Source organism: Dromiciops gliroides, chromosome 4 (assembly GCF_019393635.1).
Source record: "Dromiciops gliroides isolate mDroGli1 chromosome 4, mDroGli1.pri, whole genome shotgun sequence".
NCBI lineage: Eukaryota > Metazoa > Chordata > Mammalia > Microbiotheria > Microbiotheriidae > Dromiciops > Dromiciops gliroides.
In genome coordinates this window covers 494,231,226-494,258,436 of record NC_057864.1, presented here as the reverse complement: position 1 = coordinate 494,258,436, position 27,211 = coordinate 494,231,226, and the positions used below count along the sequence as shown (strand labels likewise).

The following is a 27,211-nucleotide window of genomic DNA, read 5'->3' as shown; positions in this document are numbered from 1 at the left end:
GGGAGTGTGAGTATTCCCTTCTGGGCTGCTATGGTCATGAGCTAGGGTCAGAGCTGCCTCCTTCTCCTTCTCCTCCTCTTCTCTTCCTCTCCTCCACCTCCCACCCACCACTCTTCCTCTTCCAAGTCCCCCTCTCCCCCTCCCCCTTCTCCTCTCCTTCCTCCCCCAAGGCCCCCTCCCCCTTTCCTCCTCCTCCATCCATCCCCCCCCCAGGTCCCGGCAGGCTGGACCCTTCCCAGGCCAAAGGAATGGTGTGACTCTCAGCCGCTTCTCCTCATTGTGTGAAGAGGGCCCCTTTACAGCCGAGGAAGCTCTCTGCCTCGGCCCCATAGCACAGGGAGGCCTCTCTTTCCTCGTGTTTCTTTCTTCTCTTGACCCTTGCTCATATTTTATCATTGCTGACCCATCGCTGACTCCTTGGTGAGCCATCCTGGAATGGGAGAAAGGCCAGGCCTGAGCCTGGGCTTTCACAGTGCAGGAGCTCTCTCTCCCAGCACCCGTTGGCACCTTCTCTGTCACTTGGCGTCAGAGAGGCGGCCTCCCAGAGTCCAGGCCAGTGGGGATTGGGGCAGGACTTGAACCTGGGCCTTTCTGGCTGCTCAGGCTGGCTCTTTGTGCCCTATTCCTTGCTGTCTCCATCATAATCGTAATAGGCCCCAGTCAGTGGGAATGCCGGGTCTTTCTCCAGCCTGCCTTTCACAGACATGGGCAATTGCAGAACCAGCCCCTTCCTGATGGAGGCCCCTCCCTTGTGACTCCTGGGCATCGGCCCAGGTTTCAGGATCCCTGGCGGCCGCATGTGAGTGCAGCCGTCCTGTCTTACTGGCCGTCCAGGAGGAGGGGGTCCAGGCGTGGGGGAGCCTGTTCTCCAGCAGACGCTGAGCGACGGTCAGGCCAAGCTCTTCTTCCTGGGGTTGCCTTGGATGCCCCCGAAGCTTATACCCCCACGCCTTGGTCGTCACTAGGGACGGGTCTTGCGTTTGTTCCTTTAGAGTTTGGATACAGTGGCCCCTGATTCCTTGCAGTCCTTGAGTCAGTTTTGAGGACTGACAGCTGGTCGGGATTTCCCCACAATCTGATGGCCGTCAGTAAAAGCGGTAGGAAGTGAGAAGCCAAGGATGTAACGGGGCACTGGCTTAGGGGGCTCCTTGTCTTTGCAGTCCACCAGCCGGACCCCAATCAGCCCAAGCCTGAGGGAAGTCAGATGACTGTGCTCCAAGGGGAACCTTTAGGTGTGATTTCCAACTGGCCTCCATCTCTCCTTGCCGCCCTGCAGCGCTGGGGCACCACCCAGCCCAAAGCCCCTTGTCTCACGGCCTTGGATACCACAGGGAGAGCCGTCTACACCCTCACGTATGGTAAGTACGGAGATAAGCTCTTGGCGTTGTTTGTCCTTGGTTCTCAAAGCAGGCCTTGCAGATGACTGAGCTAAGCGGGGTCCGTTGTTGGCCCCAGAGGGGTCTTGTTTGAGATGGTGCTTGGTCACTGACCCTTCACTTGCAAACATTGGAGGCTTTGGAATTCAAGAAAGAAACCAGACCAGGTGGTTCTTGTGGCCTGAGGAGACTAGAGACAGAAAACAGATCCTGTGTCTTCCCAGCCATAGCCCGGTCCGGAGGCACAATCCTGCCATGCCCGCTCCCTCACCTCCCATGCACCATGTACCGTGTCTCCTGCCTGCCTCCACTGTGCAAAGCAGAATCAGCCAGGTCTTCAGGGGTGACGAGAGTGATCAGCGGGGGAGACAGTACTATTGAGAGAGCCCCAGGTCTCCCCCTCCTCCCCCCGGCACGACTTCTGCCCACCCTCTGCTAGGCCGGTGGTTGTAAATGAGGATTTATGGAGCACTTGCAGTGTACCAGGCAAAGCGCTTTATAAACGTGATCTCGCTGGAGCCTCCCAGCAACCCTGGGTGGCAGGAACTCTTAGGACCCCCTTTTTACAGAGGAGGAAACGAAAGCAGACTCAGGTGAAGGGACTTGCCCAGGGTCACATAGGTAGGAAGGGTCTGAGGGCAGATTGGAACTCGGGTCTTTCTGACTCCAGACCTGGCCTTCTGGGCATAGTCAGGCCTCTCCCCACAGCCCCCTCCACCTGCAGCTGTCCAAAGTAGTGAAGCCTCTCGTTGTTAGCATCTGGGCAGCCAGGTGGCCCAGTGGATAGAGTACCAGACCTAGAATCAGGAGGATCCAGGTTCACCTCTGACCTCAGACACTAAGCCGTGTGACCCTGGACAAGCCACTCGATCCTGTTTGCCTCCGTTTCCCCGTCTGTAAAACAAGTTGAAGAAGGAAATGGCAAACCACTCCATTATCATTGCCAAGAAAACCCAAGTGGAGTCACAGAGAGTTGGACACGACTACAATGACTAAACAGTAACAATTATTTTCAAGATTAAGGAGGTGAGACTGATGCTCCTGAATGAACAAATGAAGCCTTTCTCAGCATTTCCCAGGTGCCGAGTGTGGTGCTATGAACTGGAGATACAAAGAGAAGAGGGAGATGGTCACTGCTCCCAAGGAGCTCACATTCTTTGCTTTAGTCACTGGTTTTTATTGTTTTATTCAACTTTATTTTCAGCTCCAAATTCTCACCCTTTGCTGCTCGCCCACATTGAGAAAGCAAAAGGAACAAAACCCGTCACAGACACAGAGGCGAGCAGAACCAATTCGTTCACATTCCCTCCCCAACCCTGCCTCAGTCTGCCCTCAGAGCCCATGTGCTTGCTCCTGGAGGGGGGCGGTCCCTCCATCCGAATCCTTCCCGATCGTGGGCGGCAATTGTGTCGGGTCACCAGGCTGATCAGAGTTCCCAAGTCCAACAGTATGGTTGGCCCTCCGGGGGCTGCTCACTTCCCTTGGCATCAGGTTCTTCTGAAACCCTAACCCATCACCATCACCTCAGCCCAATAGCCTTTCATCTCATCCATGAGCCACCGTGAAAAGAGGTGGGTCCCTTTCCTCTTTCCTTGACCTCTGGGGCAGAGCCCTCGGAGCAGCATCACTGGGTCAAAGGGCACGTGCAACCTGCCAGCCCAGATTGAGCTGACCACAGTGATTGGCCCACCTGTGCCTCAGTGCCCCTGTTTGCACACACCCCTGCCAGCTTCTGTCATCTTCCTTTTCGTCACCTCAGCCAATGTGGTGGGTAGGAGGTAGCGCTGGAGTGACTGGAATTTGCATTTTCCTAATGAGAGTGATTTAGAGCATTTTTCACATGGTTATTGGTAGCTCAGATTTCTTCCTCTGGAATCTTCCTCTTCACATTCTCTGTTGTTGTTGAATTGTTTCAGTTGTGTCTGATTCTCTGTGACCCCATTTGGGTTTTCTGGGCAAAGATACTGGACTGGTTGCCTATTTCCTTCTCCAGCTCATTTTATAGATGAGGAAACTGAGGTAAAGAGAGTTAAGTGACTTACCCAGGGTCATACAGCCTATACGAGTCTGAGGGCAGATTTGAACTCAGGTGTTCCTGACTCTAGACCCGAGGTTCTGTATCCACTGTGCCACCCAGCTGCCCCATTTTCTGGTTATTTATCAAATGGGGATGTTCCCATCCCCCATCCTTTTTTTTTTTGTGTGTGAGGCAATTGGGGTTAAGTGACTTGCCCAGGGTCACACAGCTAGTAAGCATCAAGTGTCTGTGGCCAGATTTGACCTCACGTTCTCCTGACTCCAGGGCTGGTGCTCTATCCACTGCGCCACCTAGCTGCCCCATCCCATCCCTTCTAATGGGGAAGATGATGCACTTGGAAGATTTCAGCTGTGAGTCAGATGAGACAATCCCATGGTCCTTGGGGGTACAGGGGGAAGCAGGTGGCATGGCCTCTTCTTTAATGTCATCCCCCCTGTTCCAATTAAATCCTGTCTGTTCCTGAGGTTAAACTGTCAGCTCTGTGCCCTCATCTCCTGCCCTGTTTCTCTGAGCTGCCCCAGCAGAAAGGACAGGAACTCTGGCTGGTCCTGGATTCCTGATCCCTGCAAGTGGCCCAGCAGCGTCTGGACACGTATGTGTGCCCTTCCCTGGGACACAGTAAAAAGGCAGACTTAGTCACCTCGCAGGGCAGCCTTTTCATGGGTGGGTCTCCCAATCGATCGACTCTGTTCTGGCCATTCACTGGTCTCCTTCACGTCTGACCTTAAGATATGAGCTCTTGATGTCTGACTTGTGTCACATGTGCTTTTTGTTTTCATTGTGATTATAGGCAAACTCTGGAGTCGAAGTGTGAAGCTAGCATACACCCTGCTGAACAAGCTCACCAATAAGAATGAGCCCCTGCTCAAACCTGGAGACCGGGTACGTCACTGGGGCGTGCTCCCCTATCACAGGACGCATCCAGGGGTGGGGGGAGAGTCGGAAGGTCATGACTTAGGCCAGATGGTGCTTTATTCCAAGGCCAGCAGCATGTAGGGAGCAGAGGAGGGTGATGCGGCCTGCTGCTTTGTCATTTTGCCTTTATCCATAGTGACGGGCCATGCTCCTTAGTGGTGGGTGCTGCCGGCTCAGCCTCCACCAGGGAAGGATGCTTGCTCGCAGTGCAGGGCATGACAGCCTGGGTCTACACAGCTCTTGAGTATAGGACACAATGGGGAGACTTAATTGAGTTCAGCATGATGTTGTTAGGCACTCTGTTCAGCAAGTGCTACATGAGCATGTCAGGTGCCAAGCACATCCTGTTTGCCAGTGGTGATAACAGCAGCCTACGTGGCTCTGTCCCTTCCTGGCCCAGGGCAGAGGGACACTCATATCTCCCCATTATGCCTGTAAGCAAACCGTCTCCAGGAGTGGGCTCCTAAGGCTTGTGACAGAGCCGGGCCTCCGATCTCTCGCCACGTCTCCAAAACTCCTACTGCCAGCCAGTGTCCGCTTCTGACTCTGCGACTGGCGCAATTCAATCCGTCTGCATCTCCAGACGACAAGGCCATTTATGAAAGACGGTTCTGGTGTGGCATTTGATGCTCAGGGAAACATTCAGAATGTGGGCATTTCTGTAAAAGAGACAATGTAGGCGTGGAAAAGAAGCTACAGCCTCAGCCCGCGGCCTGTCTGTCTGTCTGTCCTGTGCTAGACCCAAGTGTCTGACCCAGAGGGCCGTGGAGTTTGGAGGGACGATGAGGCTGAGGCGAGACTGATTTCTGCTTTGTGGTCCCAGACGTTACAGATGTGCTTTGCCTTTCTCTTAAAGGGTGCTGCTCTTCAACACTGTTTTGATTCATCCTTCCCCTCTAGCTAAATAAATCGGTGCTCGGCAGTGGCGCCAGGCCTACGCCCCAGGTTCCCTGCAGGCTCAGGCCTGGCCCTTCACCCACCAGCCCCACCTGGTAGCTTGTGGTTCATTGTCAGAGGGGATGTCAGGGAGGGAGTTCGGGTGGCTTTGGAAAAACAAAAGCAATTTTCATCCCCTCCCCCCTTTTAATTATAGGTGGCGCTCGTCTTCCCAAATAGTGACCCTGTGATGTTCATGGTGGCATTCTATGGGTGCCTGCTGGCAGAACTTATCCCTGTGCCAATAGAAGTGCCATTAACGAGAAAGGTGAGCTGGCCCTCCGCCCCAATACCCGCCCCACTGGAGGGCACGTCCTCCAGCACAGGGAGGGAGGAGTCTTCCTGATGGGGGCTCCCCTGGCACCTGCAGCATCCCCTCCATGGTGATGAACGTCCTCTTTTCCCTGCAGACAGTGCACCCTCCTCACGCTATCTCCCCTCCTTTGAGGGGCGCGTCCCCCCCGTTCTGCAGAGTGGTCAGAAGGGCCTCGGGTTTGGTCCTGGGCCTCCCTTCCTCTCACTTGGCTGCTTTTCCCTGTTCTGTGGGGCACAAAACCTGCCTCCGTTCATCATGTCCGCTGCACATGAACAGCTGCAGTGGCTCTGGGGACACTCTCACCGAGGTGCACGTGCCCTCTGGTAGCACAGATCTCAGCCTCACGGCCCCTGCCCATCCTGGGGGCTCTTGTCTCTGGGTCCTCCCCAAAGCCTGGCCCCAGGTCCCAGGGCAGGAGCAGTGGAGCCCAAGGGCCAGCCTGGCCCATCTTCGCTTCCCTGCTGAGACCCTTTACGTCCTTTCTTCTTCAGAGTCCCTCTCCCGTCCTCTTCTCCCAGGGAGCCCGGACGTACTCGCTGTGTCTCAGGGGAAGCTCTCAGTTGGCAGTGATTTGGGGTGCTCTTTTCTTTGATTCGCTCATCTCGTGTGTGTTGATACCTGAACCGGGGCTTTGTGCCGAGACCTGGCTCTACTCGCGGCTGTCCTCTTGGTGGGGGCCTGTTTGGTCCCACCCCGGATCATCCACCTGGCTCTGCCCACCTCTGCTCTTTCCACAGGGCCCTTGCTGGTGTGTCGGGCTCCGAGCCCCTCTGAGCACCGTCTGTGCTGACAGCTGTGTGCTGCTCCCTGGGCCTCCCAGTGCCTGCCCCTAGCACTTCCTCAGGGGAGCCTCTGGGCCCCACCTGGGCCACATCTGCCTGCACTGACACTCACCTTGTTCCTGTTGCTGTGGCACTTCAGGCTGGCCATGGGGCTGTCACTTTGCTTTCTCATTGGATTTCTTGGCCTTTATTTGGTTTGATAAGAACTCGGGGTTTTGGTGGAGTAGGCATGTGAGAGGGTACAACCCTGCTGTTCTGCTCTGTATCTGAGGGAGGGAAGGGCATAAGCATTTATTAAGTGCCGACTATTGCTAGGCACTGTGTTAGCGCCTTATACGGCTCCCCTCCATAACTGGGAGTTTGGCACTGTTAGGATCTTCGTTTTACAGTGGAGGAAACTGAGGCAGAAAGAAGGGAAGTAGCTTGCCCAGGGTCATACAACTTGTCCATGTCTAAGACATGATTTGAACTTAGGTCATCCCTCAGTCAGTAGCCCAGTTGGTTCGGACTCTACAGAATTTAATGTTGTTATTTTTCAGTCATGTCTGACGCTTTGTGATCCCACTTAGCGGTTTCTTGGCAGAGATACTGGAGTGGTGTTCCAGTTCCTTCTGCTCATTTTACAGATGAGGAAACAGGCCGAGTGGGTTAAGTGACTTGCCCAGGGTCACCCAGCTAGTCAGTGTCTGGGGCTGGATTTGAACTCAGAAAAATGAGCCTTCTGACTCCAGGCTTGATGCTCTATCCACTGTGTCACCCAGCTGTCCTAACAGAAATCTCATTATCATGCTGATTAACCCTGCTTTGGATGTTCTAGCCCATCTTTCTTCCCGCCCAAATCATGGGCATTTAGAATTCGCCCTTGACTGAGGCTGTGGTTTTTGTTATTATTGGTGTTTTTCTTTTTTTTTTAATTTTCTTTTATTTATTTATTTATTTTTACCTATAAGGTATTTTATTTTTTCTGTTACATGTAAAGATAGTTCTCAACTTTTGTTTATACAAGCTTTACAATTTCAGATTTTTCTCCCTCCCTCCCCTCCCTCCCCCCCTCCCCTAGACAGCAGGTAATCTGACATAGGTTATATCTATATATCTATATACATATACATATATAGAGAGATATATATCTATACATACATATATATATACACATAATAACATTAATCCTATTTCTGCATTAGTCCTGTTATAAGAGAAAAAATCAGAGCAATGATGAAAAACCTCAAAATAGAAAAAAAACCAGCTCCACAAACAAAAGAAATAGTATGGTTCATTCAGCATCTATACTCCACAGTTCTTTTTTTTTTTAATTTAATTTAATTTAATTTTTAAAATTTTTTGCGGGGCAGTGAGGGTTAAGTGACTTTCCCAGGGTCACACAGCTAGTAAGTGTCAAGTGTCTGAGGCTGGAATTGAACTCAGGTCCTCCTGAATCTGGGCTGGTGATTTATACACTGTGCCACCTAGCTGCCCCCTATTGGTGCTTTTCTTGACTTCTGTCTCTTGTGACATTCTGGGTATCGCTGCTGTTATTCTTCCCACCTTGTAGCTACTCTTTTCTGAATAGGGCTTGGCAGCCTGGGCCAAAAACTTTAATCCTCCCCCTTCCTGTTCGGTTCCAAGCTCCTTTGGTTAGATTTGTCCATTAGGTTCATTTCCTCTCCAACCAGAAGAGTGAATGTTAGTGTGATGCCGTTAGCTCTGGCCCACAGATCCAAGTCTCACCCCCGGCCACCATCTTCTTAACCCTTGTCTGCTCTCCTCTTTCCAATCCCTTGATCTGATGGGCCACAGGGAGGGAGATACCATGTGGACTTGTGTCCCACAGCTTGGTTTCTTTGGTGGCATCTCACCATCCATGATTGTCAGGAGGTGCCTCAAGAAGACCTGTCAATCGGGGCAGCTAGGTGGCACAGTGGATAGAGCACTGGCCCTGGAGTCAGGAGGACCTGAGTTCAAATCCAGCCTCAGACACTTGACACTTACTAGCTGTGTGACCCTGGGCAAGTCACTTAACCCCAATTGCCTCACTAAAAAAAAAAAAAAAGATGACCTGTCAATCTCGGCCATTGATTTCAGGACCTCCCACTCTGACCCTGCCTGGGGTGGGAGGGGGGACAGCGTTCTCCACTCTCTGAGCCTGTGGATCCATGATACTGTTCTTTGGAGGACAAGTAGCTACTCCTCCTCCTGGAAAGAGCACTGTTGCATTGTTTAGCTGCAAGGAATGGATGGAGATGAAGGAAGGAAGCACTTGAGTGGTCCCAGGCCCATGCTGAGTGCTGGGCATACAGACAGGACAGTGGAGATGATGTCTGCTGTCGAGGCAGAGGAGCATGGCCACAGGGGGTCTGGAGCCTGTCTGCAGAGCACCCATGGGAAGGCCCAGGGGCCCCATCTCACTGCAAGGCTTGTTTGGAGCTTCGATGTAAAGAGCCAGGTCATTCCTCCAGAGTGACTGGGGGAGAAGCGCGCCCCTGCCTACGGTTCTTCCCTCCTGGCAGTTTCAGACGTGGTCTGTGTTCAGAGGTCCTTCTTCTCTTCCTCCTCTGGGGGATATTTTCCCACCCTGTGGTGTCCAGATGTAGGCCCAGGCCCCACTCTGTCTCTTGAGGTCCGTTTCCTGTTTTGTTTTTAACGTTGCAATCCTTTACATTTTTTAGGGGATCCTGTGTTGTCCCCCATTATCTGGAGTGTAGAGTTCTTCCCCTGTCTTCTGAGGAAAAAACAATAAAGAGTTTCTCTCAGTGCCATGACAAGAGAGAGCCCCATACCCACGAGGCCATCAGACCCCCATCCGGCTTCCGTTACTGTACTCCCTCCTTCATCTTACAGCTTACCAAAGTGTTGTGTGTTTTTCAGGACGCTGGCAGCCAACAGATTGGCTTTCTCTTGGGCAGCTGTGGTGTGACTCTGGCCCTGACCACAGACGCTTGTCAGAAGGGCTTGCCCAAGGCACCGACGGGGGAGGTGGCCACATTCAAAGGTAGAGGTCACTGCTTCGGGGAAGTCAAGGAACGACGGAGGCCTTGGGGAATTCTGTGCCCAATGTGCAGACCTTCCCTTAAGGCCCCGGGTGTGAGCGACCTGGGGGGTTGTGGTTCCGAGTGTTTCCTTTTTGCTTTCTTTGGAAGGCTGGCCCCGCCTGGTTTGGTTTGTGATCGACGGGAAGCACTTGGCCAAGCCATCCAAAGATTGGCATCCCCCAGTGCGGGATGCTGGCGCTGGAACTGCCTACATCGAGGTAAGAACGCGTCTCCTTAAACCGCAGTGTGCTGAGCCTTCCTTTCTTGTGATTGTGGTCCAAAAGCTGTGGGTACTTGTAGCCTCCAAGGCCAGAGGCTCCGGAGTCGGACTGATTTTTGTCGCCATGCTCCCTCAGATGCCCCATACCTGTTGGTTTAGTGCCATTCCCAGCCTTCATTAGATAACTCTTACCTCTTTAGTGACCAGTTGGTCCATGAATATTCATGGTTCGAGTGCTTAGCTTACTAACCTGTATCTCCCCTCAGAAATGAGCTGCCACGTCCCCCCTAAAACACAGATGAGGGGCCTTGGCTGGGGTGTGGTCACATGCCTAAGAACGCATCATGAGTGGTTTTCCCAAAATGCCTTTTTGCAGTATAAGACAAGCAAAGAAGGCAGCACCATGGGAATCACCGTGTCTCATGCTTCCATGCTAGCCCAGTGTCATGCATTGACCCAAGCCTGCAGTTACTCAGAAGGTGAGTATTTGCTTCACACCACTGGGCTGGCCTCATGAGCTGGGCTTGTCGGGGAGGCATCAGTGTTGCGTGCCTGCTTGTGGGATTCCTCGTCTGTTTTTGCTACCGGGTGGCAGCAAAGGTTGACGCTTCTTCAAGCCCAAGGGACCTTAGAGGTCAGAGGCCAGTCCCACCTCGAGGTGTGAATCCCTCTCTAACTTCCAACTTGGGGTCCTTCAGCCTGAGCTGGAAGGAGAGAGTCCTCCTCTGGAACCAAACTCTGCCTTGTCCCCCGTCCTCCTCTTTGGAGACTGACCTCCGGCTCTTACCTGACCCAGAATGAGCCGACTTCCTCCCCTGGCCAGTAGAGCTGCCCGTATTTGAAGACAAAGATCTTGTATCCACCCACCTCTTCTCCTCCATAGGCTAAGCATTGCTGGCTCCTTAAATGAATCCTGTCCCCAGTCTTGGTGCCCTTGCTGGTGCTGTACCACACTCGCAAGTGCTTTACCCCTAGCAGGAAGTGGGAGCTGGCCTTGGCCGAGTCCAGCAGGGCCTGGCCTCCCGAACTTGGGACACTGTATTTCCAAATGGAGTATAAGGTACCTGAGGTCAGGCATGTATCCACACCTCAGTACAATGCCTGACATTTTTTTTTTTAATTATAAAAGTATTTTATTATTTTCCAGTTACATGTAGAGATAGTTTTCAACATTTGTTTTTATAAGATTTCTAGTTTCAAATTTTTCTCCCTCCCTCCCTTCCCTCCCCCCTCCCCAAGACAGCAAGTAATCTGATATAGGTTATACATGTAAAATAACATTAAACATATTTCTGCATTAGTCTTACTGTGAAAGAAGAATCAGAGCAAAAAGGAAAAACCTCAAAAAAGAAAAACAACAGCACCAAAAACAAAAGAAATAGTATGATTCAATCTGCATCCATATTCCACGGTTCTTTTTCTTCTGGATTTGGAGAGCCTTTTCCATCATGAGTCCTTTGGAACTATCTTGTATCGTTGTACTGCTGAGAAGAATCAAATCTGTCACAGTTGATCGATACATAGTGTTGATGATACTATGTACAATGTTCTCCTGGTTCTGCTCATCTCACTCATCATCAGTTCATGCAAGTCCTTCCAGGTTTCTCTGAAATCTGCCTGCTCATCGTTTCTTATAGCACAATAATATTCCATTACATTCATATACCACAACTTGTTCAGCCATTCCCCAATTGATGGGCAGCCCCTCAATTTCCAATTCCTTAAAAGAGCAGCTATAAATATTTTTTGTACATGTGGGTCCTTTTCCCTTTTTCATGATGATTTCTTTGGGGAAAAGACCCAATAGTGGTATTGCTGGGTCAAAGGGAATGCACAGCTTTATAGTCCTTTGGTCATAGTTCCAAAATGCTCTCCAGAATGGTTGGATCAGTTCACAGCTCCACCAACAATGCATTAGTGTTCCAATTTTTCCACAGCTTCTCCAACATTTATTATTTTCCTTTTTTATCATATTAGCCAATCTGATACGTGTCAGGTGTTACCACAGAGTCATTTTAATTTGCATCTCTCTAATCAATAGTGATTTAGAGAATTTTTTCATATGGCAATAGGTAGCTTTGATTTCTTCATCAGAAAATTGCCTGTTCATATTCTTTGACCATTTCTCAATTGGGGAATGACTTGGATTCTTAGAAATATGATTTAGTTCCTGATATATTTTAGAAATGAAGCCTTTATCAGAAGTACTGGCTGTAAAAATCGTTTCCCAGCTTTCTGCCTCCCTTCTAATTTTGACTGCATTGCTTCTGTTTGTACAAACCCTTTTTAATTTAATGTAATCAAAATCATCCATTTTGCATTTCATAATATTCTTTATCTCTTGTCTGATCATAAACTGTTCTCCTTTCCAAAGATCTGGGAGGTAAACTAGTCCTTCCTCTCCTAATTTACCTATGGTATCACCTTTTATGTCTACAGTGCCTGACATTTGATAATTGCTGACAGAAGTCAGCTGAAGTGAGGCATGACTCCCTTAAGGAAGCCTGAGGGGCCTCGGGTGTTTGGGCCGAGCTGCGTCTGCCTGTTGCCTCATTTGGGGCCTCGCTTGTTGCCTTGAAGCTTTGGGTCTGTTTTCCTTGGACTCCTAAGCCAAAAAACCCTCCTGTGGAGGGTTTTTGTGCTGGTAGTTTGGCCTCCCAGCTGGGTCAGTCAAGAAGTGTATGTCTTCATCCGAGTCCTTGGTTAAAATGACCACCCAAGACAGGGCCAAGTCAGTACGCATTTATGAAGCCCCTACTGTGTACCAGGCACTGGGCCAAGAGCTGGCGCTGCACTCCAAGCAGTACTCTGTGCTCTGGAAGGATTTGTTGTCTGTTAGGGCCAGACGCAGGAGCAATGGGAGGCAGTCATCAAGCAAAGGTTTTGGAGGGGTTGCCTGGGCCTTGATGGAAGCCAGCAGCAGTAAGGGTGGAGGGCCTTGGTGGTGCCTGTCGGCAGGGCTGAGCAGCTCTGGCCTTCCCCATGGTGGGAACAGTGGAGTGTGTGACAGGTTTCCAGAGAAGGGCATGGAAGCCAAGAGGAGTCCCTGTGGGTTCTGTTCATAGGAGAGAGAATTTGACAGTCACCTCTTGGGTCTCAGCATCTTGGTATACACGTAAAAACCCCTGAGTGTAGAGAGAAAACCTTCAGGACGTGGATACAGAGCAGCTTGTGGCTAATGCCGTTCGAGAAGACAATGTTTGCCGTGTACCTGCTGATGACCTCTGGGCCCGTTCCTCAAGGGGGGACCTGGCCGGGACAGAGGGGAAAGCTGGGTGTAGCGCCTCTAAGCTGCAGGGGGTATCTGCCACCCTCAGGGAGCAAGGCACAGACCCCGGGAATGTGGAATTAAATTCATCCAACACTGCTTAGGTTCCTGCTGTATACAATGCTTTATGGGAGGTCCTACGGAGGCAGAGATGAAAAACACCTTGGACTCTGAATGGAGAAAAGCTAAAATCTAAATAGGAAGAAATGAAGGGTAGCAGAGCAGAGGCCACCTCAGGATGCCCAAAACATGCTCTGGATGTCTGAAGTACTGGGTCATACCTTCCACGGCCTAGTGGCTAGAGAGCTGGACTTTGGGCTGCTGAGGCAGCCCAGTGGCCTATCAGGAGCACATGTGGCAGGAGAGCAGGATGACCTGAGTTCATATCTTGCCTTAGATACTTACCAGCTGGGTGACCCTGGACAAGTCCCTTAAACTCTGCCTCAGTTTCCTCAACTGTTAAATGGGGATAATAATATCCCTGACCTCCCAGGGTTCTCAGGATCACATGAAATAGAAGTTATGAAGCTCTTAGCACAGTGTCTGGCATGACAGAGATCCTCACTGTTCTCAGTAGCTTGTATTAGCTGGTATCATTGCAGCCAGGGAGTGCAATGGGTAGAGCCCTGAGTGTGGAGACAGCAAGACCCCAGTTCAGATGCCTCATTGTCGACAGCTCTGTGACCCTGTATATGTCCCTTAACTGCTCCCTGCCTCAGTTTCCCCATCTGTATTATGGGGGTAATAATAGCCCCAACTCCCCAAGGTTGTTGTGAGGTTCAAATGAGAAACACCGTCACCATCATCATGATGAAGGGTCCAGGGTCCGAATATGCCTCTGACAGCCGCTGACTCTGTGGGCTGCTGGCAGGCGGGCATCAGTGGCCTTGTCTGCTCATCTGGCCTGTCAGTGTGGACGGTGTATCATGAGGGGATCACTCGGAGCAGCCAGAACCGGGCTGTGGCGATTGAACTTCTTTGGGAGGGGAGCATGACCCTTTGGGGAATCTATGGAATTTACCTCAGAGTTGGCAGCACAGTGGAGAAAGCCTCTTTCTCATTGGGGTGGGCAGGGTCACAGCCGTTGGCATGGCTTCACGTCAGCTCGCCAGAGACTGGACGTTCCTGGAGGGCAGGGGTGGCCACGGTTTTTTGTCTCTAGTGCAAAAGCCAAACAAAGGGTTGTTGATTGAATTTGCTTCTGTTCACAAATTGTCTTCCCCTGATGTAGGCTGGGGCCAGATGCTTTGGTAGTGCCAGTGAGAGGCACTAGACTTAAGGGTGAGGGTACTGGCCGGTGATTAGAGCAGAAGGCAGCTGTCACAGAGTAGGGACCATGGAAGACATTGGCCATTGAACGAAGTGCAGATATGGAGAGATCTGGAAGCCAAGTTGGGCTCGCCATCTTGAGTTACGGGAGTGTGCTCTCTGGGAACATGGTGGCTGTGTGCCCATGTTTGCCCATTACCAGTTCCAGGCAGTGCTTCTCCCAGAAATGCTCAGGGCTTTGGCCAGACGTGGAGCCATGTGCTTTTAATGCTCTCTGTTTGCTTTCAGCGGAAACTCTAACCAACGTGCTGGACTTCAAAAGGGATGCTGGCCTGTGGCATGGAGTGCTGACTGTGAGTGTTGGCCCGTAAATCTGGATTTGGGGGTACAGGCTTACTCATAGCATTGAGGCAACCAGAAAGTCAGCCCCTGTGTCCCGGTGGCATGCAGTCTGGGGTGTGGAATGATGTGCTTGGGATTGTGACAAGACCCCCTTTCACTTTCTGTGCATGGATTGTGTAACAAGGAACGTGGGCCCTGAATAAATCAATGCTTTGGGTTTTTTCAGAGTGTCATGAACCGAATGCACGTTGTCAGTATTCCTTATGCCCTCATGAAAGTGAACCCCCTTTCGTGGATACAGAAAGTGTGCTCATATAAAGGTAACTATATGCTCTCTGGGCTCAGCCTTTCAAACACTGACCTTAAACAAGAGCCAAAGTGAGGGCTCCAGGCTGTTTCTTGTGAACTGAGTTGGTGCCGGCCTGATCCCTCCATGCCCAGCAGAGCTGGGGGCTGACACAGTGACCTCATAAGCCCCGGCCTCCCAGCCTCCCTATCTGGGAGCTCTTTGGTTCTGGCCCAGATTCTGCCCGTTTCATTTTAAGAGCTTCCTCTTAAGTTCTGCTTAAGACGAGGATTCCTAAATGAACGCTTCGGCGCCGTCCACTTCTGGTCTGACTTGTGGTTGGATTTTGATACTAACTAAAAAGTGTGCACGTGTGTTGTGTGTGTGTACGTGTGTGCACGCACGCTTGCGCTCTCTCCATGCCTCCTGTGGACACGTGTTTACTGACAGTCTCTCCTGTCTCTGCAGCCCGAGTGGCACTGGTTAAATCCCGAGACATGCACTGGTCTCTCCTGGCCCAGCGTGACCAGAGGGACGTCAGCTTGAGCTCCCTGCGGATGCTGATTGTGGCTGATGGAGCTAATCCGTGTAAGTAAAAGGCCTGGAGAGGAGAAGAGAATGGCCGAGGTGCTGCCACACCTGCTTCTGGGCAGGTTCTCTTGGAATCCTAAGCTTGCTCTCCATACTTAAGTGAGGCTGCCTGGGCTGGTGGGAGGGTCTCCTTTGTCTCATCTTTAATATGGTAGCTTCTGGCTACTCCTTTCAGTAAAGAGAGCAATGCCCTTTCACACTGAATGTAGGAAGAAAATAGGCCTTTTCGAGTCAGCCAGGCAAGAAACATTTATTAAGTGCCTACTGTGTTCCAGGCACTGTGCTAAGGGCTGGTCATACAGAGAAAGGCAAAAGAGAAGCCTTGCCCCTGAGGAACTCCTCAACCAGCAGGCAAGACAGCTGTTATATCCAGGATGAATGAGGGAAGGTGCTGCCATTCAGAGGGGTTGGGGAAGGTTTCCTGGAGAAAGGTGGGGTTTGAGCCAGGACTTAAAGGAGGCCAGGGAGGTCATGGTCAAAGTGGAGTAGGGAGAACCGCCCCCACCAGGCCTGGGGGATGGCCAGAGAGAATGTCCAGAGCTGAGAGATGGAGGGGCTTGGGCCTGTGCCAGCCAGGAGCCGGCAGAGGGGCGGGGCAGGGAGGTCCCTGGGAGTAAGGTGTAAGATACTGGAAAGGGAGTGTTGTATTTGGTTCTAGAGGCCACATGGAGCCCCTGGAGTTTAGGGGCGGGGGTGGCATGGTCACACCTGGGATTTAGTGGCTGAGTGGAGGATGATCTGGAGTGGGCAGGCAGACCCCCAACCCCAGCAAGTACCGCAGTGGTCTAGGTGTGAAGGGACGAGGGTCTGCACCGGGACACAGGGGCCGTGTCGGAGGAGAGATGAGATTGACGAGAGGTGAAACAGACAGGCCTTGGCACCATCTTGGATATGGTGGCTGAGCCTTCTACGGTAACAGGGAAGGTGGAGGAGGGAGGCAGGGCTTAGGGGGAAAGAGCATGAGGCCTGTTTGGGACATTCATCCCTGACCACCTAAGTAGAGCTGTGTCCCTAAGTTCCTTTTGTTAGTACTTAGTATAGACCTCTGCATGAAGGAGAGACCAAACACATGAGTGTTGGATGAGTGAGTTGGTATTTATTTCTAAAGCAATCAACCTCTAAGTCAGAGTATTCATTTACCAAAGATTGAGCCCAACTTCATGGGCACAATTTGAGGCTCGGTGTTGGAAAGTCTGGGTTCTTGTCTTCTTTCTGTCACGAGCTTGGCCTTGGACATGTCTCTAAGTCTCTGAGTCGGTGCCCTAATGTGCCAGATGAGAATGGTCATCTCTGTGTCTGAGAGGAAGGAAAGGTCAGTCCCAGCTGTGATTGTCTGAGGCGAGAAAAAAGCCTTCCTGGTCACATAGGAGGATTTCACTGGGAAACAGTGTCACAAGGGAGGGTTGGTGGGTGGGAATAAAGGCAGCAAAAGGACATTGGGAACAGATGAACCCAGGGAGAGGCAAGATGGGCCTAGACCATGGAGAGTTAGCGTGAGAAGGAGCTCCTTGTCTGAAGAGCTGTTTGAGAATGTTCACTGACTGCCAGCCACAGGGCAGAGACTGAAGTCAGGTGAGTCTGAGTGTGACGTGCTAAGAGCCTGAATTTAGGTGGGTGGTCATGAAGGGGAAAGGGAGGAAGGGAGGGACGAGTAAAGAAAGGCCTCGTGGTCCTTGCTCACTAGTAGGCTTTTGGGGTGAGTGGTGAGGGAGGAGTCAAGGGGAAAGCCAAAGGGGGAGTCAGTTTGGAGGGAATGATGGATCTGGCTTTAGAAATTTTGGTTGGGGGTCATTGTGGAGCCCAAGGTGGGAAATACACTGGGGAAAGGTAGGGCTTCATGAGCCTGATTAGCTGGGTCAGATGGGGCCTCACCCAGATAGCAAGACCCTCAACCTTGAAGAATGTTTCTGAGGGGAGAGCACAGGCAGGTGGAAAGAGGACCAGGCCACCTGCCACAGAGAGGAAGTGGGGGCTCCAGGTCCCACTGACAGTCCAGGAAGTGTCCAAGTCAGGCTGCTAGAGGTGCATCTTGGGGCCCACATCATACGAAGTTGGCCAAAGAAACTGGAGATATGGAAGGGGGTAAAAGAAACCTTAGGAAAGAAATGGTAGCAACCCCCAAGGAATGCCTGGACCTCTCTGTTCTCCCCAAGGCTGTCGCCCTTCTCCCCATCTTGACCCCTTGGCAGTCCAGTTCAGCTCTACACTGTCCTCCTTGGAATCCCTGGCCCCCGATCCTATCACCAGTTACACCCAGCCTGGGATCACTCCCACAGCCCCCTTCCGTCCTCCAAAGGAGGAGGAGACCGTGCCCTCACGGCTGCAGAGCAGTCCTTCCACATCTCCCTTCTCAGGTCACTGCACTTCTCCCAAACCTCTCGTCCCTCCTCAGACCTCCCATGGCTCCTCTCTCCGCTGACTATCAACTGAGACCCTGGCCTCGTATGTTACAGAAAACATTGAGGTCCTTTTCTGTGATCTCCCTCATCTCATAACAAGCTTAAATTTGGGGTCAGGCCCCCATGTGGGGTCATGTAACTGAATGTGGGGGTCACGAGCACTTGGGTGATGGTAAAGGATCATGGATACTGACTTTATATTCCTATATATCCTGGGTCATGTAAACATTTCTCAGGCAAAAAGGGGTCACGCGTGGAACAAGTTAAAGAAGCCTGATCTAATACCCAGGGTCCTTCTGCCGTCTCGCCTTCTGTCCTGGCCTCAGACCAGCCCCTCTCCCTGCTCAAGTGATCCCCCCATCACTCATTTTCAGTCACCCTCTATTTCTTCTGCCCTGTGGGGCCAAGCTGAAAAAGCTCATCTACACCAGCTGCCTACATGCTCTTAACTCCTTACAGTCCGGCTTCTGATCCCCTCATTCCCCCCAAACCACCCTCTCCACAGTGACCAGAGATCTAGTGACTGAGTCCTCATTCTCCTTGACCTCTCTGCAGCCCCAGACACGGGGAGTTCCTCTTGTCACCTTGATTCTAGGTTTTGGGGTCGTTCTCTCTCTCTCTCTCTCTCTCTCTCTCTCTCTTTTTTTTGGCAGGGCATTGGGGGTTAAGTGACTTGCCCAGGGTCACACAGCTAGTAAGTGTCAAGTGTCTGAGGCTAGATTTGAACTCAGGTACTCCTGAATCCAGGGCTGGTGCTTTATCCACTGCGCCACCTTGCTGCCCCAACTAGATGATTTCTTAAGCCCCTTCCCCACTCTTAGATTTTCTGAGGAGGAAGAGGAGGAACCCAGAAGAGACAGGAACAGTGGGCAGAGAGGGAGGAGGACAACTAAGCTAGGCCAATGTCATGGAAGCCAAGGGCACGGAGGGTTTCATGAAGGACAAGACAGTGGGAAGTATGTGAGTATACATGAGTGGACAGTTTTCAGACGAAGCAATCGAGGCTCTCTAGGGTTGTCCGCAGTCACAGCAGCATTGGGTAATGATGATCAGCTGAGTTAGACTTAGCTCTTCTCAGCAATGCAGTGATCCAAGGAAGTGTCAAAGGACTCATGTTGGGAAATGCTGTCTACCTCCAGAGAAAGAACTGTGGGGTCTCAATGCAGACGATTTTCACTTGGTTTTTGGTTTTTTCTTTCTTGTGGTTTTTCCCTTTTGTTTTGATTCTTCTTGACTGATGTGGAAATGTGTTTAACATGATTGTACATATATAATCTATATCAGACTGCTTGCCGTCTCAGGAAGTAGAGAAGCAAGGGAGGAAGAAAAATTTGGAACTCAAAATCTCATGAAAATGAATGTTAAACTATCTTTACATGTAATTGAAAAAAAAATCATCAAGTGGAGGGATAAAGAAATTCTCTAAATCCTAACTTCTTAAACTGTGGGTTGCACCCCTATGTGGGGTTGCATAACTGAATGTGGGGGTCATAAAAAATTTGGCAACAGTAAAAGGTTATGTATACCTGTTTTATATACCTATATACTCAGGGTCATGTAAAAATTTCTTGGGTAAAGAGGGGTTATGAGTGAAAAAAGTTTAAGAAGTCCTGCTCTAAATCATGATTGATGAGAGAAATGCAAATTAAAACAACTCTGAGCTACCCTCTCACATCTGTCAGATTGGCTAATGTGACACAAAAGGAAAATAATAAACTGTTGGAGGGGATGTGGAAAAACAGGCACACTAATGCACTGTTGGTGAAGTTGTGAACTGATCCAACCATTCTGGAGAGCAATTTGGAACTATGCCCAAAGGGCTATGGGACTGTGCATACCCTTTGACCCAGTGGTACCACTGCTAGGTCTGTATCCCAAAGAGAACAAAGAAAAGGGAAAAGGACCCACATGTACAAAAAATATGGATAGCAGCTCTTTTTGTGGAGGCAAAGAATTGGAAATGGAAGGGACATCCATCCACTGGGGAATGGCTGAACAAGCTGTGGTTTGTGATGGAGCTGGAACAGGAATGTGCTGTGGGAAATGACAATCAGGGCACTCTCAGAAACACCTGGGAAGACTTAGATGAACTGAGGCCCAGCCAAGTAAGCAGAAGCAGGAGAGCAGCTGCTCCAGGGATGATCAGCTGTGAATGACTCGGCTCTTCCTAGCAGTTCAGCACCCAGGACAGTTCTGAAGGCTGGGTGCAGGTTGAAGCAAGGTGCTTTGTACTTTCTTTTTTCTTTTTTTGCAACATGACTAATATAGAAATGTGGTTCGAACCCCTGCACACGGTAACTGATATTAAACTGCTTCCTGTCTCAAGGAGGAGGGAGAGAATTTGGAGCTCAGAATTTTTAAAAATGGATGTTAAAAATGACTCTTCCTGTAATTGGGAAACAGAAAACACTACAAAAAGCTGTCTGTGGCACTTAGTTCCTCAGCTCTTGACACTGCCAACGTCAGTGACCAGAGGCTCTGCCAGTCCATTTTGGGGTTCTGAGGCAAAATGAAGTCTCATCTTCTGTCCCCCATGCCCCGGCTTTCTGGAAAGGATGAGCCTCCACCAGAGGGATTTGGAGATGGTGCAAAAGTGGCCCGGCGTGGTGGCTGTCCTTTGGCACATGTGTGTAGTGCTTGCATCTGCCTCCGATGATGAGCGTACCCGCCCGCTCTGTGTCTGCCTGTGTGTGCGGCTGCAGGGCTAAAGACCTCCGTGGGCCAGCCCCCCTTAATCACTCCTATGTCTTCTTCTTTCTTCCCACTTCAGGGTCAGTGTCGTCCTGTGATGCGTTCCTCAATGTCTTTCAGTCCAGAGGCTTGAGACCGGAGGTGATCTGCCCCTGTGCCAGCTCCCCTGAGGCGCTCACTGTCGCCATCCGCAGGTAGCTTTGTGGAAGGCCTTTTGGCCTGCCTCAAATGTCTGCTGGCTCCAGGCCGAGCCTGACCAGCGCTCTCCCCTCTAGTAACAGGGTATCCTCCACAGGGTGGGAAGGAGCTGTGGGAGCTCACCCTTCCCTACCTCCCCTGAGGGCTAGCTTCCTGAGGAGGGATCTCAGGGGATGGAGAGGAACAGGAAGAGATAAGGGTGGGCACTTGTAGGGGCCATCCCCAGCCCTCTTTCCTAGTCTTCTCTCCCGCCTGCTTCAAGTAACCCATTTTGCCACGTTACTGTGATAGGCCACAGGCCGTCCAGAATGAATTGATTTATTTGGCCAGAGTTCTGAGCTGTTTGCTCGGTAACCCGGGAGAATTCTGTGGCCTAAAGAGAAGAGGGGATCTTCAAAGAGCTGATACCCTCTGCCCTCGGTCCCTTTGACCTGCGCTCTGGAACCAGTCCCATCTGTTGCTGCCTGTGGCTCCAACCCATTCCAGAAACGCCCTCCAGGAGTCAGTTGGGCCCTGGACCCTCCCATTTGGCACATTTCTAGCTCTCAGATCAGAACTCATCTGAGCTGGCTCAGGTCCTCTGTTGGGTCCCTGCATTTTTAAGGCCCTAGGGTGGGCAGGCAGTTCACCCAAAGTGGAATCCAGCTAGGCTCTTGCCAAGATGGCCAGTGCCCTGGGGCTTACACCCTGCCCTGCCTCTCCCTCTCAGCTGTGGGAGGGACAAGCTTGAGCACTGCTTTCCTCTCTTTGGCACAGGACAGCACAAGGCGTCCAGCCACCAGCCTGGCTGGAGGGGGGGGGCCCCTAATGAAGCCAGTTCTGACAGGTGTGAGGAGCTCATAGTACATGCATTGGTTTGGGTACCGAGCAAACTGTGACCAGCAGGCAGCTTCATTCCTCCTCCTTCCCTACCTCCCTCAAGGACATTCACTGCTTCTTACTACAGTCGTCCACCTGCCAGCCACCTGGGCCCTTTGACTACGCGGGCTGACCGGGGCTTGGGGCATTGGGGCTTGCAGGCGCTCTGACCTCTTGAACGTTGGAGCAGGATCATGGTGTAGCAGGATCGTGCTGGCTTTCCCCAAACATTTACAAGCTGTGTGGTCCTCCTGAGCCCCTGTGTCCTCATCTGTGAGAGGGGGAAGGCGTGAGGCACAGGCGAGCTCATGGGGCCGTGGGCTGGAAGGGATGCCAAGAGCTGCCCAGGCCGGGCCAGCCTGGGATGCTGGGACAGGGAAGGGCTTTGCCAGCATCACCTCTAGTCGAAGCCTGCTTGTCTTTTGAAGGATCTAGTCCTTCATTTAGCATAAGACGCTGCTCACGGTCTCTCTCTGCCTACTCCTGGGGCAGGGGCTATGGGGTGGAAGAGAACCCCGGGTAGTCATGGGCTGCCCTGGTCTTGTTTTACAGGCCCCCCGATTCCGGTAGCCCACCCCCGGGGAAAGCGGTGTTGTCCATGAGCGGCCTCAGCTACGGCGTGATCCGAGTGGACACGGAAGAAAAGCTGTCTGTCCTGACGGTTCAGGATGTTGGCCAGGTCATGCCTGGAGGTAAAAAGGGTCTTTGAGATTACAAGTGAGGAGCCCTGGGGGGGAGTGACCATGAATACCTGCTGCCTCTCTCCTGGAGAAGAGGTAGCTGGGGGGGGGGGGGGAGAATCTGCTTTTACACCTGTGGCTCCCCAGCTTTTCTTGGCCTTGAAACAAAACTGGGAGAAGGCGGAGCCAAGATGGCGGAGGAGAGGCTGTGACTCCCACAAGCTCCAGATAAACCCGTCCATTCATGCCCAAATAATGCGGTAAAAATCAAAACCCAGAACAACCTTATGCACATAAGAACAGAGTGAGACTATTTCTCCACAAAAGAGGGCAATTCTGATCACCTACTGATCAGGCTGAACAGCTCAGCGTGCGGTCCGGACCCAGCCAGGGACAGTGCTTCCAACACGTCAGAGTCTTCAGCACCAGCAGCTTCTGAGGCTCCGATCACGGACTGGTGAGGGGCTTCGGCGGTAGGCCGGGGTGAAGTGGAGGCAGTTATCTGCTGGAGTTGGGGCAAAGCGCCCTGGGTCTGAACCAGTGGGCTGAATCGAGTGGTGGTGGCCCAGTGGGGGAGGGGCAAAAGCACACCAAGCTTCTGACCATAGAGAATCAGAGTTCAATCAGACTTCTCTTTCCGGGTCAAAGAGAAAGCGGCTGTGATTACTCACAAGCCAGGCAGGCTGAGAAGAAGCCCAATCACCCCCTGGGCCACGCTGTAGCACAAACAGTGTGTCCTGGAAGCAGCGCTACACTTTAAGAAGGAGTAAAAAGCCAAGAAATAGTAAGCCAGGATGAGTAGGCAGAGAAAGCAGAAGACCATCGAAAACTTCTTTGGGGAAAAGATAGACCACAATACATCCTCAGAAGAAGAAGATAATAACAGGGTCAAAGCTCCAACATCCAAAGCTTCCAAGAAAAATATAAACTGGTCTCAGGCCATGGAAGCTCTCAAAAGGGACTTTGAAGAGAAAGTAGGAGAGATAGAACGAAGATGTAGAGAAAGAGAGAAAGGAATGGAAAGAGAAATGAGAGCAACGCAGGAGAGTCATGAGAAAAAAGTCAACAGTTTGAAAAGCCAAATGGAAAAGGAGATTAAAAAACTGTCTGCTGAAAATAATTGCCTAAGAATTAGGATTGAACAAATGGAAGCTAGTGACCTTATGAGAAACCAAGACACAGTAAAGCAAATCCAATTGAATGAAAAAATAGAGGGCAATGTGAAATATCTCCTTGGAAAAACAGCTGACCTAGAAAATAAATCTAGGAGAGATCATTTGAAAATCATTGGACTACCTGAAAACCATGACCAAAACAAGAGCTTAGACACCATCCTCCAAGAGATTGTGAGGGAAAATTGCCCTGATATTCTAGAAGCAGAAGCTAAAATAGAAACAAAACTGGGCCCCGAACCACACTGGCTTAATTTAAAAAGACCTTGAGAGAGATGGTGGCACCCTCCAGATGGTCGCCTCATTCTCCCTTGGTGCAGGCGAGTGTCCGGTGCATGAGCACAGCCTCGCGGGCACGGTCTCTGTGCAGGCGGCCCTGATGGGGGGATGCTCTGGCTCCCTGGATCTGGCTGTAGCCACAGAGAACACCAGGAACCCCGAGGTGGGAAAGTCGGGCGGTCCTTATCAGGTGGTCCTTGAGGAAGGGGCATGTTGGAAGCACAAGTGAGATGATTCCCAGAATTCTTTCTCAGAAATGGTGTGCGGCCCCTCACACAACTTACTTTGTTCCCCCAGGAGAGGTTGCCTACTTCCTTCCTTCCTTTTCCTCCCAGCTTTTCTCTCACAGACCGCCTCCCACCCACTCTGGGGGTGGCTTCCGTGGATCTCCTTAGGAGCCTGGTGTCTCCTCCGCTGGCCGTGAGCTCCTGGAGGCCAGGGCCTGCTTGGGCCTATCTCTGTATCCCCAGCTCTTAGCTCCCAAGTGCTTGTTGATTGGCTAGTTGACAGTACTCCCCTCCACCATGTACATGTTGACACTGGCGCTCAGGAATTGTATTTTATGTGATGGTCCCTGATAAAAACAAAAGGGGTTTTCAGAAATAGCATGAACAAATGAACATACTTTATCTCTGCCTTGAAGGCAGGGACTCTCTTCTGCTGCCTTTTGTATCCTTGGCACACAGTGGGTGCTTTATCCATGTAAATCAATTCTTAGCCTGAAAAGCAGTGAGGCACCAGTGCCCAGGCAGCGGGCACCAAGTCTTCTTCCTGTGCCATGTTGGCGTCTCCGTGCCCACATTTTGTATACATGTCCCGGAGCCGGTGCGCCCCCTTTGGTGACTCAGGCTGTCTTTGTTTTTCAGCTGATGTGTGTGTGGTGAAGGTGGAAGGTCCCCCTTATCTCTGCAGAACAGATGAAGTGGGAGAAGTGTGTGTCCATTCTTCAGCTACTGGCACTTCCTACTATGGCCTGGTTGGAATCACCAAGAATGTGTTTGAGGTATGCTGCAAGGCCCCCTGGCTCCACTCTGTCCTGGGCATGGCTTCCAGACTCTTCCCCGGGCCTAAAGGGGAGGCCACAAGGGCTTCCCGGCCATCCCGGCTGCCTGAACCCTTTGCAGACGGCCCGCCATGCATTTCATGCTCTCTCCATGGCCCGAGCCCAAAACCTTCTGGGTTGGCTCCCATATCATCTCCAGCAAGCCTCCACTGATTGTCCACCTGACTGGGCTGCCCACAGTGCTGGGCATGCGGTATGTTGGCTCACTTGGAGTGGGGAAGGGTCTTCAAATTTGGGAAAGTTTCCATTCGCCCCGATGGACCTGGTTAAAGCTCATTACACTGAGACTGACAGTGTGAGAGAGGCAAAGTTCTCGGCCTTCAGTCCTGTGGAGACCTGAACCGTTTCTGTCTTTTCAATGACGGCAGATACGCTGGGCAAACAGCAGTGAGTGGGGTTGGCAGATGAGCCGAGGAAGGAAGGCAGTGGGAGAGTAGGGTGGAATGTCTGTGGACCCCGTCCTGCTACATCGGTGTGAGGCATAGAATCCGGCTGCTTCCTTCCCACAGAGCTTCTGTCTGTCCACACTGGTCGACTCTCGGCTGGGGGGAGGGCAGATGTCTGGGGAGACTTGGGATCCAAGGGAGCCTCCCCTTTGGCTGTAAAGAAATAGGTTGGCAGAGTTCAGCTCCCTCCCTCTTACCCTCGCTTCCTTCCCCCTTTGCCAGTGCTTCTCTTCCCCGTGCTCCCCAAACAAACCTGATCGGTGCCTGAGGCACCGAAGAAACTGGGCCTGTGTGTGCAGAGAGAGTAGAAATCATTCCTCAATGTTGTCTTGGCCAGTGTTTGTGAGTAAAGTGCTCTGTGTGCGAGTTTTAGTCTTGTTATCAGTGAAAATGTTATGGAAATAGTGTCCGGAGGTCGCCATCCGTTCTGAGGGAAAGATTGCAGGTCCAGAAATGACTTTGATTTTAGCCAGATTCTATGACTTCAAACCATAGCTGTGATTACATAGAGGACTGCCACCTGAAGAGCAGGGTAGGGCCAACTAACACTGGCAAGACACACTTTGGGTCCCTTAAACCTTAAAATTATCTCACCAAAGGGGGCAGCTAGGTGGCACAGTGGTTAAAGCATTGGCTGTGGATTTAGGAGGACCTGAGTTCAAATCTGGCCTCAGATACTTGACACTTACAAGCTGTGTGACCCTGGGCAGGTCACTTAACCCCCATTGCCCAGCATCCCTCCCTCTCCAAAAAAATTATTGCACCAAAGATGTTTCCAGGTGGACACACCATGCTCCTACATGGGGGCTGGGAGAGAGTGTGCCAGGAGACTAGATCAGGTACTCCAGTGAGAAGGGGCAGGACCCTGCACATCCTGGCTTGGCGCTGGCCCTGGGACATCCATGGCTGGAGCAGCTCCTCCGCCAGGAGGGAGGTGAAGGCCCCAAGGCCTGCTGGGCTCTCTCTATCTGCTCTTCCCCTCCTGTCTTGGGTCTTGGAGGCCAGGACCGCGGCCAGTGTTCTTGACACTGGCAGCACCAGCCCAAGCAGCGAGGAGCTCAGGCCAATTGCGTTTTCTCGCCTCTGACAGACGATTCCAGTGACGGCGGGAGGCGTGCCCATTTCTGACCAGCCCTTCACCAGGACGGGACTGCTGGGCTTTATCGGGCCAGTAAGTGTGGAGGGCTCGCCTTGTTCCTAGCTCTCTTTTTAGCCCAGGGGCTTCGTTCTCTTGACTCATGTGGGTGTGTGCACATTTGTGTGCATTCATACATGTGGGCACACACACACACCTTCTTTTAAAGCTTAACCCAGTTTGGCCCCATTCTGCCTTAAAACTTAACCTCCGGGGCAGCTAGGTGGTGCAGTGCATAAAACACTGGCCTTGGATTCAGGAGGACCTGAGTTCAAATCCGGCCTCAGACACTTGACACTTACTAGCTGTGTGACCCTGGTCAAGTCAGTTCACCCTCATTGCCCTGCAACAAAACAAAACAAAAAAACCCAAACTTAACCTCCGGCCACTGCCCATTGTGAACTGCTGGCTGCTGCCATGCTGGGCCAGGCCTTGGCTGGCAAAGATGCTTGGCACATGCCTACCTTGAAGTCTTTGTTCCATCCAAGAGTACCTTCCCTCCCTGGCCCTGGCCTTCTCCTGTGCCCCCCTCCTCTGCCCCGAACTTGAGGCGTCCTTTCTTCCCGCCATCCATCATGCGCAGGCCTTTCATAGACCATTGTGACATCAGCACTTCACATGCCCGGGTCTGAGTTCCCTGGTGTGTGCACAGCCCGCCCCGCCCCCGCCCTCAGAGCCCAGCCCTGGCGGGTTGATCCTCCTCTTGGTGATTCCTGTTTGTGTCTTTTGTGTTGAGGACCAGTTAATGTTTGTCGTGGGCAAGTTGGACGGGCTGATGGTGGTCGGCCTTCGCAGGCACAATGCGGATGACGTGGTGGCCACGGCCTTGGCGGTAGAACCGATGAAGTTTGTCTACAGAGGAAGGTGCTGACACGAGCCAGACCCGGCCCCTCTCACAGGGCCTGGGGCGGCGTGGGGGCGG

At 51.7% G+C, this 27,211-nt stretch overlaps 1 protein-coding gene across 4 annotated transcripts in view; it reads left to right on the top strand.

Annotated features, from left to right (window-relative positions):
• The window catches only part of DIP2A (disco interacting protein 2 homolog A), a 113,676-nt gene that overhangs the window by 65,633 nt on the left and 20,832 nt on the right, over positions 1–27,211 (top strand). For all 4 annotated transcript variants that reach the window (XM_044001645.1, XM_044001643.1, XM_044001644.1 and 1 more), the window contains 14 exons: positions 1,161–1,358; positions 4,205–4,296; positions 5,423–5,533; positions 9,229–9,352; positions 9,501–9,610; positions 9,989–10,091; positions 14,438–14,502; positions 14,718–14,811; positions 15,246–15,365; positions 20,538–20,652; positions 22,067–22,206; positions 24,512–24,648; positions 26,245–26,325; positions 27,026–27,153. In XM_044001645.1, the coding sequence (XP_043857580.1) occupies positions 1,161–1,358; positions 4,205–4,296; positions 5,423–5,533; positions 9,229–9,352; positions 9,501–9,610; positions 9,989–10,091; positions 14,438–14,502; positions 14,718–14,811; positions 15,246–15,365; positions 20,538–20,652; positions 22,067–22,206; positions 24,512–24,648; positions 26,245–26,325; positions 27,026–27,153 (1,618 nt within the window). The remainder of the gene's footprint in view (positions 1–1,160; positions 1,359–4,204; positions 4,297–5,422; positions 5,534–9,228; positions 9,353–9,500; positions 9,611–9,988; positions 10,092–14,437; positions 14,503–14,717; positions 14,812–15,245; positions 15,366–20,537; positions 20,653–22,066; positions 22,207–24,511; positions 24,649–26,244; positions 26,326–27,025; positions 27,154–27,211) is intronic.